The sequence below is a fragment of the Aotus nancymaae genome, unplaced genomic scaffold, assembly GCF_030222135.1.
Source record: "Aotus nancymaae isolate 86718 unplaced genomic scaffold, 86718_ANA_hifiasm-v0.15.2.pri h1tg000076l, whole genome shotgun sequence".
Classification (NCBI taxonomy): domain Eukaryota; kingdom Metazoa; phylum Chordata; class Mammalia; order Primates; family Aotidae; genus Aotus; species Aotus nancymaae.
In genome coordinates this window covers 6,364,416-6,381,756 of record NW_026988491.1, presented here as the reverse complement: position 1 = coordinate 6,381,756, position 17,341 = coordinate 6,364,416, and the positions used below count along the sequence as shown (strand labels likewise).

The following is a 17,341-nucleotide window of genomic DNA, read 5'->3' as shown; positions in this document are numbered from 1 at the left end:
CCCAGCTACTCAGGAGGCTGAGGTGGGAGGACTGCTTGAGCTCAGAAGTTGAATCTAGCCTGGGCAACACAGTGAGCCCCCATCTCTAAAAAATAATAATAATGCCTCACAGATTGGCTAGGCAAAGCTGATTTGTCCATATTCCTCCATGCCTTAGGCTTCAGTTTTCTGAGACAGAAGTGAAGATATCAGGCTGGATTAAGGGTTTTTGTACTGTGCTTTGTGGAACCCCACAGGCTCCTGAAAACATTTGAAGACCACCTTGTGTATCAGCAGAAGGGAAGAGTAGCAGGCAGAACAGGGACTGACTCCCTGACATGCTTCAACCACAGCATGGTTACTTTGACCTATTTAAAGATGAGGCTTCCACCACTCAAAAGGGGTTTTCTCATGTAAAAAAAAAGCTCAGGAATAAATAATCTCTGAGGTTCCTTTACAGCTCCAAACCCCTCTGACCCCACACCATTACCATCTGTAATCCAAAATGAAAACAGGGACACCTACAATGAAAGGGGGGCTTCATAACTAAAGCTCACCCATAGCTAGCTGCATTTAATGAAGGTGATAGGAGTCAGGGTCCCTCAAGAGTGGATACTCAAGCAAGGCTGCCAAGCAGAGCCATGCCAGGCTGCAGGGTTCTTACCAGCCACCTGTGCCTGTGGTGCTCTTCTGCCATCTCACACTGGGCAGCTTCTTCTGCACACAGCAGCATGTCTGTCAGGAAGTTAAGGCCTCCAGTATCAACAAGGTTCTGGTCCCGACACAGTGCATTTCCAGTGACCCACCTGAAGGGCTGTGGCTGTCAGGGATAACAGATGTACCAGGTGGGCTGAGGTCCACCTCTGTCTACTCCTGATGACCCAGGGCAGCAGTGGGCAGAGGGAAACCATGTCAATTACTGATCAAACATATGGCCTCACATTCCTTCCCTTGAATGCCCATGAGATGAGAGGCAAAAAATACCTGAGATAAACTGCTACCGGTTTCAGTAAACAATTAGAAATCACCGTATCAAAAACGGAATCTGCTTCTTTTTCTGTACTGTTTTGGCATCACAATCTAGTCAGTTGAGCTAAAAACCTTGGAGTTATTTTCAAACCTTTTCTCCTCCCACTCTCATTTAATTGGACGCCAAGTCCATCTGCTCTCTTCCTAAATCTCTTGGCTCTCTCCATCCCCTCCTGCTCTTCTGTTCCCACCCCCAACACCCTGCAGTTCATCTGACTCATCCCTTTACATAGATTGGTAAGTGAGCCTCCTCCCATAACAGGTCTCCTACCAGGGCTAGCTTCTCTCTGCTAAGCCAGAATTATCCTTTCCAAAGCACAAATCTGACTGCATTTCCTTTCTTTCTTTTCTTTTAAGAGACTGGGTCTTGCTCTATCAACCCAGGCTGGAGGACAAGGGTGCCATCATAGTTCACGGAAGCCTAAAACTCCTGGGATCACGTGATCCTCCCAAAGCACTTGGCTTACAGGTGTAAGTCACTGCCCCTGGCCTCTTTTCTTTCTTTTTTTTTTATTGCCCCCTCCCCCCACCTCTTCTCTTCTTAAAAACCTCTAATGCCGGGTGTGATGGTGTGTGCCTGTAGTTCCACATACTTGGGAGGTTGAAGAGGGAGGATTGCTTAAGCCCAGGAGTTCAAGACTGCAGTAAACTACCACTGCACCTGTGAAAGCCACTGCAGTCCAGCCTGGGCAACATGTGACCCCACCTCTAAATTTTAAAAAGTTAAAAAACCTCCAGAGATTCCTGCATCTCATCTACCTTCCCGCCATCCACACCTCTAGACCTCACTGGATTCTTGAATGCTTTTCCTCACCTCTAAACCTGGGTAAACATCATTCATTCCACTGAAATGCCGTTTCCAACCTTCTGCAGTCTTCACCTAAGACATCGACCTTCCCAACTTCTCATCTCCTATGACTTAAATTCAGGACAAACATGACCTCCTTGGCTGAATCTCCACAGTGGCTCTCATAGGACTTGAAACAAATCTTTATGATAGCAGTTATCATGCCATATTTAAAGATCCATTTTCATGTCTATTTTCCCCACTAGACAATGAACTACCATTAGTCTGAGCTTCCTTGTATCCCAGAAATTAAGCAGGAGTTTATACAAAGCAAGGCTTTGATGAACAAATAAAATGTGTGGATGAATGTCTTAGGCAGTCCAAATTCTCACACTTGGGCACACAGTATGGTAGGAGTAGTGATTAAGAAAATGTACACAGTGTCAGACACGGTGGCTCATGCCTGTAATCCCAATAATTTGAGAGGCTGAGGCGGGTGGATAAATTGAGGTCAGGAGTTCGAGACCAGCCTGGCCAACATGGTGAAACCTCGTCTCAAAGTACAAAAATTAGCTGGGTGTGGTGGCAGGCGCCTGTAACCCCAGCTACTTGGGAGCCTGGCTGAGGCAGGAGAATCGCTTGAACTCAGGAGGCAGAGGTTGCAGCGAGCAGTGATGGCACTACTGCAATCCAGTCAGGGCGACAGAGACTCTGTCTCCAAAAAAAAAAAAAGAAGAAGAATATGTACACAGGAGTTAAAGGCCTGGGTTTTTTAAATCCTGACTCTGCCAATGACTTGTGACTTTAAAGTACACTCAATCCCCTGAATCCGTTTCCTTATCTGTAAAATGGCAATAGTGGCACCTACTCCACAGGGTTGCTATGAGGATGAAGAGGATGACGCATAATATTCTGCTATATAGTAAAAGCGCAATAAATGGAAGCTATGATCATGGTGATGGTATTATCAAGAAAAAGACAGTGGTGGTTATTTCCACCACCTAATGGGTAGAGAAAAGCACTTAAATTACAACACCAAAAATTTTAATCAGGAAAGTGGGATTACCTCTGAGGGAAAAGAAAAAGAATGCAATCAGGGAGGAAAAGATAGGTGTGCTAGCAAGGTTCTATTTTGAAAGTTGGGTGACAGATACATAGCTGTTCATTTTATTATTATTATTTATTTTTTTTTTTTTGGTGACAGAGTTTTGCTGTAGTTACCCAGGCTGGAGTGCAATGGCACGATCTCGGCTCACCGCAACCTCCGCCTCCTGGGTTTAAGCAATTCTCCTGCCTCAGCCGCCCGAGTAGCTGTGACTACAGGCGTGTGCCACCATGCCCAGCTAATTTTTGTAGAGACGGGGTTTCACCATGTTAACCAGGATGGTCTCGATCTCTTGACCTCGTGATCCACCCGCCTCGGCCTCCCAAAGTGCTGGGATTATAGGCGTGAACCACTGCGCCTGGCCCATTTTATTATTATTATTTTTGAGAAGGAGTTTTGCTCTTGTTGCCCAGGCTAGAGTGCAATGGCACGATCTCAGCTCACTGCAACCTCTGCCTCCTGGGTTTAAGTGATTCTCCTGCCTCAGCCTCCCAAGTAGCTGGGATTACAGGCATGCGCCACTATGCCTGGCTAATCTTGTATTTTTAGTAGAGATGCGGTTTCTCCATGTTGGTCAGGCTGTTCTCGAACTCCTGACCTGAGGTGATTCTCCTGCCTTGGCCTTCCCAAGTGCTGGGATTATAGGCGTGAGCCATTTTATTGTTTTTTTTTTTTTAACTATAAATATATAAGTACTCTTTTGTATGTACAGTCCCAATTAAACAAAACATTTTAAGACTGTCAACAGAGATAAGGCTGTCTTAAACTGTTGGGCCATTGTTTCCCATGTATCTCATGACTTTTGTTTCACATGCTCCTAAGCTCCTGCTGAGGCAATGGACAGCCTGGGTATTTGAAAGGATACAGTGTTTCCAGTAAGCAAAGGTGCGCCGCAAGGCCATCTTCCTGGCCAGTTTCTCCACCTGGGCCTGGTGGGCGTGCAAGCTCTCCCTCTGCTCCCAGGCCTGCTGCCAGTCACAGAAATGTATCTGGAGCATAGTGACATGATGGAATCGTTCAGCCATCTCTGCAACAGAGAAATAACTTAAGTGCTGCTCACCCAAGGTTAGAAGATGAGCTGGAAGCATCTTTTTTTAAATTATTGTTTGAGAGCAAGTTTTTGCTCTTACTGCCCAGGCTGGAGTGCAATGGCATGATCTTGGCTCACTGCAACCTCCATCTCCTGAGTTGAAGTGATTCTCCTGCCTCAGCCTTCCTGAGTAGCTGGGATTACAGGCGCATACCACTACACCCGGCTAATTTTGTATTTTTAGTAGAGACGGGGTTTCTCCATATTGGTTAGGCTGGTCTCGAATTCCCCACCTCATGTGACCTGCCCACCTCGGCCTCCCAAAGTGCTGGGATTACAGGTGTGAGCCACCATGCCCAGTGGAAGAATCTGTAAGACAAGCTGAACCCCACTTTTGGCAGGGAGCAGGGATTCAAGGCTGTACACACACACAAACACACACACACACACTAAAATAAAAGTTTTTAAAACTTTTAAAGGTCATTAGGAATCCCTGAGCAACATCTCCTGTCTCCAAGGAAAGAGAAAAGCTCTGTGATTTTAGGGAGAAGATTGCCAGAAAATCAGTTACATCACAGGGTTGGGGCTTCTAGTTAGATAATAATAAGCAGGAATGGTAACTGTTGCTTTCAGAGGACTCTGTTTCAGTTTTGCTTCTATACAAATATCTCCTGGATAGGACTTAGAGATTGAGTCAATGACATAAAATTCAGTTGCCATGCTAGGGTAGGCTTTTTGTGGGCTTTCGGCCAAGCTGCCCCTGGCTGCCAGCTTCATCTCCTTTTAATGCTAGTCAAGATAATGGTCTGATGAGCTGGGAACTGGGAAGGGGATGGGAATCAGACCTGGAATTTGAATGCTGTAATTAGAAGCAGGCGTTAGTCTACAGCTTATCATACTAAACAGCTTAATGCTTTCACATTCTAAGACTGGGCAACTGGACTATTGGTCTGGCATCACTATCGTCAAATGAACACATTCAGACTCTCCCAAGAGACAGTGTTGGCAGCCTAAGAGATTCATGCAGGGAGGTTTGGGTGAATGCCAGAGACCCTTAACCCAGTGTCTAGCATAGTGCTTGACTCACTTCTGCATAAACTCAATATAACAAGTTAAAAAGTGTACCAATGTTCATATTTCTATTTATTATTATTTCTGAATCTAATTGGGAAACGAAACCATATAAACAGTATCCAAAAACCTCAACATCAAAATCACATGCATTCAAATAGTTGGAGACAAACAGAAACTATCCAAATATCTATTAATAGGAGAACGGCGGCCAGGCACGGTGGCTCACACCTGTAATCCCAGCACTTTGGGAGGCCAAGGATCACCTGAAGTCGGGAGTTTGAGACCAGCCTGACCAACATGGAGAAATCCCATCTCTACTAAAAATACAAAATTACCTGGGCATGGGGGTGCACACCTGTAATCCCAGATACTGGGGAGGCTGAGGCAGGAAAATCACTTGAACCTGAGAGGCGGAGGTTGCAGTGAGCTGAGATTGTCCCATTACACTCCAGGCTGGGCAAGAAGAGTGAAACTCAGTCTTAAGAAAAAAAAAATAGGAGAATGGTTAAGTATATTAAGGTAAGCCATCCTATAAAATATGAACAGTTGTTAGAAAAGAACATTTATGACGAATACTTAAAATGTAGAAAAGTGTTGATTAACTGTGTGGAAAAAAGCAAGATACAAAACCATAGGTTATCAACATATTAATTAAAATAATCACAATAATTATAGCATAACTAAAACCCTATTTAGATTAAATATACATATATAAAAGAGGCCGGGTGCAGTGGCTCACACCTGTAATCCAGCACTATGGAAGGCCAAGGCAGGTGGATCACCTGAGGTCAGGAGTTTGAGACCAGCCTGGCCAAGGTGATGAAACCCCACCTCTACTAAAAATACAAAAATTACCTGGGCGAGGTGGCGGGCACCTGTAATCCCAGCTACTCAGGAGGCTGAGGCAGAAGAATCGCTTGAACTGGGGAGGCAGAGGTTGCAGTGAGCTAAGATCATGCCACTGCACTCCAGTCTGGGCAACAAGAGCAAAACTCTATCTCAAAAAAACAAAACAAAACAAAACAAGCCTATCTATCTACAATAGACATAAATAAAAGGCCAGGGCCGGGCACGGTGGCTCACGCCTATAATCCCAGCACTTTGGGAGGCCGAGGCGGGTGGATCACGAGGTCAAGAGATCGAGACCATCCTGGTCAACATGGTGAAACCCCGTCTCTACTAAAAATACAAAAAATTAGCTGGGCATGGTGGTGCGTGCCTGTAATCCCAGCTACTCAGAAGGCTGAGGCAGGAGAATTGCCTGAACCCAGGAGGCAGAGGGTGCGGTGAGCCGAGATCGCGCCATCGCACTCCAGCCTGGGTAACAAGAGCGAAACTCTGTCTCCAAAAAATAAATAAATAAATAAAATAAAAGGCCAACGGGAAATAAATGTGATTCAAATATGATGTATTTTCCTCCTCAATCTCCTTTTACTAACATTTCTGGAGTAACAGCATTATATTACTTCTTAGTACAGTACCCCTGGCAGTAGGAGAGTGGAAACTGTGACCAGACTCTGTGTCTCGAGAGCCTCAGGCTTCCTACTCACCATTCTGCTGTCTCTTCACTCTGCGGACTTGCAGGTATTCAAGCCAGGCCTTTAGAAACCTCCGCTTTTGCCAGTGCTGATGGTGTTTCACTGCAGAGGCAACCTTCTGTTTCTTCTTCTGGACATACAGGAGCTGCTCCCACCATTGTGACCAAGCCTGAAAACCAGAGAAGAGGCAACAAAGGAGAAGCAGGAAAACAGGGTGAAGTACAGGCGAAGAGGGAAAAGACAGACACACACACTGGAAAGGCTAAAACTGAAACAAGAAAGTAGCAATCCCCTAGCAGGATCATAAGCTATGGGATTGAGGGGTAAGAGGGTCTTTAAGAGGGACATGCTGCTTTCAGAAAGTAATTTTTTTCTGGATTTTAAAAAAAAGAAGAAAAAAAGATGAATAAAATCAACAAACAGATGCCAGGCACGGGGGCTCACATCTCTAATCCCAGCACTTTGGAAGGCCGAGGTAGGTGGATCACCTGAGGTCAGGAGTTCAAGACCAGCCTGCCCAACATGGTGAAGCCCCATCTCTACTAAAAATACAAAAAATCAGCTGGGCACAGTGGCAGGTGCCTGTAATCCCAGCTACTCGGGAGGCTGAGGCAGGACAATCGCTTGAACCTGGGAGGTGAAGGTTGCAGTGAGCCAAGATTGTGCCAGCCTGGGCAACAAGAACGAACCTCAATCTCAAAACAAAACAAAAAAAAAACAAACAAAAAAAAGGTTGAGTGCAGTGACTCACGCCTGTAATCCCAGCACTTTGGGAGGCTAAGGTGGGTGGATCAGGAGGTCAGGAGTTTGAGACCAGCCTGACCAACATGGTGAAACCCCGTCTCTACTAAAGATACAAAAAATTAGCCAGGAGTGGTGGTACCCGCCTGTAATCCCAGCTACTTGGGAGGCTGAGGCAAAAGAATCACTTGAATCTGGGAGGCGGAGGTTGCAATGAGCCGAGATCCTGCCATTGCACCCCAGCCTCGGTAACAGGGCGAGACTCTATCTCAAAAACAATACAAAACAAAAACAAACAAACAAACAAAAAATACCAAACAGACAAGGAGAAGAAACAATCTGAGGGGTGGTAAAATTAATTCAGATTTGGCATAGGTGAGGGTCTGCCTTTTCTTCCAAAATCAGAGGAAGTCTACTGTAAAGAGGCCCTTTTTCAGGCAAATTAGTTCCAGGGATATCTATCTATAGAAGCTACGGGTCTACAAGGGTCTGTAAAGGCCTACAGGGGTCTATAAATGCACACCCTTAGATCAGTGATAATGCATGTCCTAATATGAAGATGACTTAGACAAAGACTTCATATCTTTTCTTCAACCTGTCACGTCTCCTTTCCTTCCTCTCAACTGCATACCATCATTCCTATTTCACTAAGAAAATAAAAGCAATCAAAAGAAAATTTCCTCAAGGTCTACCATGTTTAACCAGCCACCTGCCAACAGGCTCTGCCTTCTCTCTTTCCTGCTACTCTGGATAAACCGTCCATGCTCCCACCAAAGTCAGTGCCTTCCCAACCCCGTCCCGCTGTGGCTACATCTCATCCTCCAAGTTTACCACCTTGGCAGTATTCCCGCTTATGCATCATCAGTTTTCACTCTCTATAGATTTTTGAAATCAGCATATAAATGTGCTATTATTTTTCCCATCCTAAAGAAAATTTCTTCAGGATGTAATGACTAAAAGCAATGGGTGACCTTTGATTAGACTGTGGAAATGAAAATAGCAACAATATACAGTTTTAATTTGAACTGCATGTTACATATTATCATATCGATATTAAATTTCTTAGAATATACAATATTATGGTTATGTGGGAGACTGTCTTTTTTAGGAGATACAAGCTTTAACATAAACTTTATGTCTACAATTTTAGAGCAGCTCACACAACATAAATGTATTTATTTTTTTTTTTTTTTTTTTTTTTTTTGAGGCGGAGTCTCGCTCTTGTTACCCAGGCTGGAGTGCAATGGCGCGATCTCGGCTCACCGCAACCTCCGCCTCCTGGGTTCAGGCAATTCTCCTGCCTCAGCCTCCTGAGTAGCTGGGATTACAGGCACGCACCACCGTGCCCAGCTAATTTTTTTGTATTAGTAGAGACGGGGTTTCACAATGTTGACCAGGATGGTCTCGATCTCTCGACCTCGTGATCCACCCGCCTCGGCCTCCCAAAGTGCTGGGATTACAGGCTTGAGCCACCGCGCCCGGCCAACATAAATGTATTTATAAACTTAGAGAAAGCAAATGTGGCAAGACATTAACAATGAGTTGACGGGGCAGGGTGGCTCACGCCTGTAATCTCAACACTTTGGCAGGAGGATGCTTGAGCTCAGGAGTTTGAGACCAGCCTGGGCAACATGGCAAAACTCTGTCTCTACCCCAAAATAAAATAAAAAAAAAAAAGCCAGGTGTGGTGGTGTGTGCCTGTAGTCCCAGCTACTTGGGAAGCTGAGGTGGGAGAATTGCTTGAGCCTGGAAGGTCAAGGCTGCAGTGAGCAGTAATCACACCACTGCATTCCAGACTGGGTGACAGAGTGAGACCCTGTCTCAAAAAAACAACAAAAAAACAAAAAACCACAATGGGTTAAAATAGGTGAAACACATACAGTATCTAGCTTTTCTATGATTTGGTATTTGTCAAAAATAAAAAGCTGCAGGGGAAAGACTGCCATCACAAAAATACTTTCAGAAAGGAATAAACCAGTGATTCTCAAACAAACAAAGCAACATCCCTCTCTAGATCCTAGACCACATTGTCCCATCCAGCTAACACTTTGGTTCTGTTTCAAGGTCCTCAGAAGAGCTATTTTCTCATCTCTCTGTCTCCCAGGCAGGCTTGAGCCCACTCCCATGGGCTTACAGAATGAAACTGCTCTTATCAAATGCATCAGCAATCTCCATGTTGCACAATCCAAAGGTCAGATTTTACCTTACCTCCCTCGACCTGCCACAGGCCTCTGACAAAGCCCTCCTCCTTCCTTCACCTGACTTTTGGGATGCGTCCAGGTCCCTGTTTTGTTCCTGTTGCTGACTCCCACCTCTGTGCACAGGCTCAGCCCTAGAACCTCTCCTCTAGCTACACTCCCTTTATTCTTTCACCTACTCTAGTAGCTTTTTTTTTTTTTAAATATGGGGTCTATGTTGTCCAGGCTGGTCTTGAACTCCTGGGCTGTAGCAATCCTCCTGCCTCAGCCTCCCAAAGTGCTAGGATTACAGGAATGAGCCACTGCACCCCACCCACTAGTAGCTTTACAGACCATCTGCCTACTGAGAACTTCTGAATTTCCCAAATTTACATCCTCTCCTGGCCCCATCCTGAATATTCCATATATATATCCCACTGCCTTCTTAACATGTGTTCTTGTGTATATTCAAAAGGTCTATCAGGCTGAAGACACAGAGTCCAGAATTGGGCTCCTCCTAATCTTTTCCCAGAAACCTGCTTCTCTTGCAGTCTTTCCTATTTCAGTAAATGGCACTCCATTGTTCCAATTGCTTAGGCCAAAACTTGGAAGTCATCTTGGACTCTAAAACTTCACATCTCATCCATCCATCTTTTAAAGATGTCAGTTACATCTTTAAAAGATATCCAGAATCCAGCCACCATCTTCTGGTCATCTTTGTGCAAAATCTCATCTGGAATTTTGTGATAGCTTCTTACCTGTTCTCCCTGTTTGTATCCTTGATCATCTCTGGTGTATTATTTATTTATTTATTTAGAGACAGGGTCTCACTCTGTCACCCAGACTGCCAGACTGAAGTGCAGTGACAAGAATATGTCTCACTGCAGCCTCTACCTCCTGGGCTTAAGCAATCTTCCTGCCTCAGCCTCCTGAGCAGCTGGGACCACAGACATGCACCACCATGCCCAGCTGATTTTTTTTTTCCTTGAGAAAGGGTCTTGCTCCATTGCCCAGGCTAGAGGGCAGTGGCACAATCATAGCTCACTACAACCTCAACTTCCTCGGCTCAGGTGATCCTCCCACTTAGCCTCCTGAATAGCTGGGACTAGAGACATGTGCCACCATTCCAGGCTAATTTTTTGTAGAGACAAGGTTTCACTATGTTGCTCAGGCTAGTCTGAAACTCCTGGGCTCAAGCTGTCTGCCTGCCTCGGCTTCCCAAAGTGCTGGGATTACAGACACGCGCCACCATGTCTGGCTCTGATGTATTCCCAACACAACAGCCAGAGTGTTCCTTTTTTTTTTGTTAGGTCACTTAAATACCTGTTTTATGTGATAATTTTCCTTCCTGCTTTTTTACTCTTTCATGCCATCAATCTACTAGAGCAATCAAGTCATCTAACCTATAAAATGTCCCACATTTTGGATTTGGCTGACTGTAACCTCAAGGTGTCTCTAACTTGTTCCTCTGACCCCTTTATTTCCTGTAAACTGAGAGATTCACTTTAGGCTTGCTTGGAGTCGGGTTCATATTTTTGAGCAAAAACAGTTCATGAATGTGGCTGGGTACTTCCCCTTGCACAGTATCATGAGGCATATCACATCTGGCTGCCACAGGTGTAGCAATGCCAAGACTGTTTGGTGGATTCAGATCGTAGGTGGCCAGATTCCTCTTATATTTTCCCACCATCCTCTCACCTAGTGGTGGCTGCCGTGATCTGTGTCCTCATTATGGGTGGCAAAACAGCAATTTTCTAATTCTAGCATTCCTTCTGCATTTATTAATTGGAATTCTTCTATAAAGACGCCTTCTGTCTTGTTAACCCTCTGGTTTCTTGGAGTTAACAGTTTATACGGGAAAGGTGGGGAAAATGCTTATTTTTTTGCCTTCATTAATTTTTAAAGAATTGAGTTACTCCTGGCCAGGCGCGGTGGCTCACGCCTGTAATCCCAGCACTTTGGGAGGCCGAGGCGGGTGGATCATGAGGTCAAGAGATCGAGACCATCCTGGTCAACATGGTGAAACCCCGTCTCTACTAAAAATACAAAAAATTAGCTGGGCAGGATGGCGCGTGCCTGTAATCCCAGCTACTCAGGAGGCTGAGGCAGGAGAATTGCCTGAACCTAGGAGGCAGAGGTTGCGGTGAGCTGAGATTGTGCCATTGCACTCCAGCCTGGGTAACAAGAGCGCAACTCCGTCTCAAAAAAAAAAAAAAAAAAAAAAAGAATTGAGTTACTCCCCTAACAACCCAAAATCATGACCAATGAGTTTCACTTTCTTTTAAAATTATTTCAAGGCCAGGTGCGGTGGCTCACGCCTATAATCCCAGCACTTTGGGAGGCCGAGACGGGTGGATCACGAGGTCAAGAGATCGAGACCATCCTGGTCAACATGGTGAAACCCCGTCTCTACTAAAAATACAAAAATTAGCTGGGCATGGTGGTGCATGCCTGTAGTACCAGCTACTCGGGAGGCTGAGGCAGGAGAATTGCTTGAACCCAGGAGACGGAGGTTGCGGTGAGCCGAGATCGCGCCACTGCACTCCAGCCTGGGTAACAAGAGCGAAACTCCATCTCAAAAAAAAATAAAATAAATAAAATAAAATAAAATTATTTCAAATGCATGAATTTTTATATACTTGATGTTTTCAACTTATTGGGCTCAAGTGATCCTCCTGCCTCAGCTTCCTGAGTAGCTGGGAATACACAGGCACCACCATGCCCAGCTTATGGTTTTTTGATGCTCAAATTTTTCTATCTCAAGCCCTGGGAACCCTTCTAAATTGGCTCCTGAGTCCTTCTGACACAACTCCATCAGCTTTTGTTAAGTTTCTCAGTTTTCAGCATACCATGTCCTAGGTGTATCTTGTTTATTTCCTGCCCCAGACCTATAATCAGCCATTTCTCTAAAAAGCCCTGGTTCCTTTTAGTGGGAAATAGTTAAGACCACAACTTGGGCATTGGGGATACTAAATGATATACTACTGTCACTGCTTCTAAGCCTTTTCAGTAAACAGAGTTAGAAATGCATATTTTTTTTTTTTTTGAGATGGGGTCTCACTCTTTCTACTCTGTCACCGAGGCTGAAGTGCAGTGGCATGATCTTGGCTCACTGCAACCTCTGCCTCCCAGGTTCAAGCAATGCTCGGGCCTTAGCCTCCTGAGTAGCTGGGATTACAGATGCTCACCACCACCATGCCCAGCTGATTTTTTTTGTATGTTTAGTAGAGACAGGGTTTCACCATGTTGGTCAGGCTGGTCTGAAACTCCTGACCTCAGGTGATCCACCTGCCTCGGCCTCCCAAAGTGCTGGAAGCCACCATGCCAGGCCAGAAATGCAATTTTTATGGTTAAAAAAAAAAAAAGATATATCATGAGTCTATATTGATATTTACAGTTCCAACTACAGATTGCACATTAAATTTCTTTGATTTTTATACTTGTAATCTTTTCTATTGAAGGTCTTTATTTCTAACAACACTGCCATAATTATTTGCTTTATCTTAAAATGTAACTATAATACTTTTAATATAACAATTTCAAACCTCCTAGTAACAATAACAATTTAATAAGAATGTGGTTTTAGATTTCTGAGCAGTTTTTTATGTCCTTTTAACACATTTCACTGAAATGAACAAACTACTGTATTTTAAAGTTACTCGAAGTAATTATTTTCTGTGTAGTCATTGCCACAAACTTGATATGTTTGTTTCAGTTTGTTTTGAAAATCTAGCAGTTGCTTATTTACTCTTGCTTTATAATTATATAAAATATTTACATAGTTCCAAAGTTACAACTATGTAACAAAGTAAATTAACAGAAGTACTCTATTCCTATACCCTTCCCTCCCTACTCCTATAGGTAACCATTTTTTGGTAAGCTTTTGGTTTTATTTTTCCATTATTTCTCCTTTTAAAATATAAGCAAACACAGACACACACACACACACACACACACACACACACACACACACACAAACATACAAACATACAGACAAACATTCATGTATATCCTTCCCTTTCTTACCCCAAAGGCAGCACACTACAAACCAGAGAATCCTGTTAAGACACAGGTACAATCACATCACTCCTCTGCTCAGAGCCAGCAGCTCTTGACCTTCCCAGGAATAAAAGCCAAAGCCTTTAAGGGGTGCAGCCTGCAAGGCCCTACGTTCTGGCTCCCTGTTACCTCATGACCTCATGCTTCCTACTCTCCTTCTCAAGCTCACCAATATATTATGATATGTATCAAATTCACAAATGGAATGACTCAATATGACAATTTTTCCAACCTAATAAGCTGTCAGTCAGTATATTATAATACAGACTAACAGGCTTTGTTATAGAACTTGACAAGTTGATCCTAAAATTAATAAGACTACAAAAGAACAATTAAGACAAGTTAAAAAAAATAAAGGAGATTCTCTCTCAAATATAGAGCCTTTAGAGGCTCAAGATAGGAACAGTAATAAACAGCTAGAATTTCCATATTCTAGGCATTGCTCTGAGTATAACTGGATCATCCTATTAAAGCCTCAGCAATTTTATGAGGTAGGTACTACTATGATCTACTTACAGATAAGAATTCTGAGGTATAAACAAGGTAAAGTAACTAATTCAAAGGCACAAAACTAATAGGTGATAGAGGCAGAATTCCACTGTGACAGTCTACCTGCTTCATTAAATCATAACTAAAACAGTATGGTACTGGTATGGTATGGATAGGTAAATAAATGAATGGAAGAGAGAGCCAAGAAACAGACACATAAATAATTAAAAGAAACTGGGGGCTGGGCGTGGTGGCTCATGCCTGTAATCCCAGCACTTTGGGAGGCCAAGGTGGGTGGATCACTTGAGATTAAGAGTTCAAGACCAGTCCGGCCAACATGGTGAAATCCCCGTCTCTACTAAAAATACAAAAATTAGCCAGGCGTGGTGGCAAGTGCCTGTAATCCCAGCTACTTGGGAAATTGAGGCAGGAGACTCGCTTGAACCCAGGAGCTAAAGGCTGCAATGAGCTGAGATCATGCCACTACACTCCAGCCTGGGTGACAGAGCGAGACTCCATCTAAAAATTAAAAATAAAAAAAAGAGAGAAAGTGGAATTCATTGGTGTTTTTTGTTTTTGTCTTTGTTTTTGTCTTTAAAAGAAGTGGATTATCTGGGCATGGTGGCTCACGCCTATAATACCAGCATTTTGGAAAGCCGAGGCAGCCAGATCACTTGAGGTCAGAAGTTCAAGACCAGCCCGGCCAACATGGTGAAACCCCGTCTCTACTAATAACACACCACACGCACACACACATGCACACGCGCACACACACACACACACACGGCTGGGTATAGTGGCATGTGCCTATAATTCCAGCTACTCGGGAGGCTGAGGCACAAGAACTGCCTGAACCTGGGAGGCAGAGGTTGTAGTGAGCCGAGATCGAGCCACTGCACTTAGCCTAGGAGACAGTGAAACTGAGTCTCCTTTTCTTTTTTTTTTCCTTGAGTCTCAGAAACTGTGTCTCAAAAATAAATAAATAAAATTTTAAAAAGAAGTTTATTAATAATTAGCATAAAAAAGATAAAAAATGGACTAACTAGTAAATGGTATGGAGCAATTTCCATATGGTGGCTCATGCCTGTAGATCCCAGCACTTTAAGAAGCCAAGGTAGGAGGACTGCTTGAGGCCAGGAGTGCGAGAACAACCTGGGCAACAGAGAAAGACCCTATTTCTATTTTAAAAAAAGAAAAGGGCCAGGCACGGTGACGCATGCCTGTAGTCCCAGCTACTTGGGAGGCTGAGGTGAGAAGATCACTTGAGCCCAGGGGTTCTGGGATGTAGTGCGCTATGCCGATCGGGTATCTGCACTAAGTTCAGCATCAATATGGTAACCTCCCCGGAGCAGAGACCACCAGGTTGCCTAACGAGGGGTAAACCGGCCCAGGTCAGAATCTGAGCAGGTCAAAATTCCCATGCTGATCAGTAGTGGGATTGCATCTGTGAACAGCCACTGCATTCCAGCCTGGGCAACATAGCAAGACCCTGTCTCTTAAAAAAAAAAAAAAAAGAAGAAGAGGGAGCTACGGTGGCTCAGGCCAGTTGTTCAGTTGTCCTAGTGTATGAGGAGGCGAGGCTACACGTTCGAGGCCAGCCTGGGCAACATAGACCTCTCATCCATTAAAAAAATAAATAATAGGCCGGGCATGATGGCTCAAGCCTGTAATCCCAGCACTTTGGGAGGCTGAGGCGGGTGGATCACAAGGTCAAGAGATCGAGACCATCCTGGTCAACACGGTGAAACCCCGTCTCTACTAACAATACAAAAAATTAGCAGGGCATAGTGGCACGTGCCTGTAATCCCAGCTACTCAGGAGGCTGAGGCAGGAGAATTGCCTGAACCCAGGAGGCAGAGGTTGCGGTGAGCCGAGATCGCGCCATTGCACTCTAGCCTGGGTAACAAGAGCGAAACTCTGTCTCAAAAAAATAAATAAATAAATAATAAAAAAAGAAGGTAGTCAAGCGTGGTGGCTCATGCCTGTAATCCCAGTGCTTTGGGAGGCTGTGGCGGGTGAATCACGAAGTCAGAAGATCGAGACCATCCTGGTCATGGTGAAACCCCATCTCTACTAAAATACAAAAAATTAGTCGGGCATGGTGGCGTGCACCTGTAGTCCCAAATACTCAGGAGGCTGAGGCAGGGGAATCATTTGAACTGGGAGACGGAGGTTGCAGTGAGCCAAAATCGTGCCACTGCACTCCAGCCTGGCAACAGAGCAAGACTCCATCTCAAAAAGAAGAAGAAATAAATCACATAGCTAAACCTCAAAAATACACTGTTTCACTAAAAAAACAAGTTGCAAAGTACATGACACCATGACACCATTCATAAATGTCCTCACTACACAAAGCCATAGCATTCACTTATTAATTAATTAATTTTTGAGACAGGGTCTTGTTCTGCCGCCCAAGCTGGAGTGCAGTGGCATGATCAATGGCTCGCTGCAGCCTTAAGCTCCCAGGTTCAAGTGATCCTCCAACCTAAGCCTCCCAAGTAGCTGGGAATACAGGCATGCGCCACCATGCAATTTTTCTTTTTTCTTTTGGAGAGATGGGGTCTTGCTATGTTGCCTGGTCTGGTCTTGAACTCCTAGGCTCAAGTGATCCTCTTACCCTGGTCCCCGCAAAGTGGTGGTAGTTGGGTGTAAGCCACCGTGGCCCCCCCACCTCTTTTTAAGTGATGGGATCTCATTATATTGCCCAGGCTGGCCTCAAAAGAGGCCAAACTCTTGATCTCAAGTGATCTTGCTGCCTCAGCTTCCCACGTAGGTGGGACTATAGGAGCATACCACCACACATTTATTCTTTTTTTTTTTTTTTTTTGAGACGGAGTTTCGCTCTTGTTACCCAGGCTGGAGTGCAATGGCGCGATCTCGGCTCACCGCAACCTCCGCCTCCTGGGTTCAGGCAATTCTCCTGCCTCAGCCTCCTGAGTAGCTGGGATTACAGGCACGCGCCACCATGCTCAGCTAATTTTTTGTATTTTTAGTAGAGACGGGGTTTCACCTTGTTGACCAGGATGGTCTCGATCTCTTGACCTCGTGATCCACCGTGCCCGGCCCACACATTTATTCTTTATGGACATGTGCACATATTTTTATAAGAAAAAAAGAATAAAGGAGACAACCACACCAGAATTAAAAGAGTAGCTATCTCTAAGAAGGAGAAGCAGGAGAAGGGAGAGAGGGAGGGAGGGAGGGACAGAGGGTAGAGCTTTGGCAGTGCCCTTAAATTTTGTTACTTTAAAACATTCTGGGGACCGGGCATGGTGGCTCACACCTGTAATTCCAGCACTTTCGGAGACTGAGGTGGGTAGATCATGAGGTCAA

General features: G+C 44.5%; 1 protein-coding gene across 1 annotated transcript in view; it reads right to left on the bottom strand.

The window, feature by feature from the left end:
• The window catches only part of SFI1 (SFI1 centrin binding protein), a 109,929-nt gene that overhangs the window by 34,266 nt on the left and 58,322 nt on the right, over positions 1-17,341 (bottom strand). Inside the window, 3 exon segments of the mRNA XM_021665674.2 lie at positions 644-714; positions 3,766-3,927; positions 6,555-6,711. Coding sequence (XP_021521349.2) covers positions 644-714; positions 3,766-3,927; positions 6,555-6,711 — 390 coding nt within the window.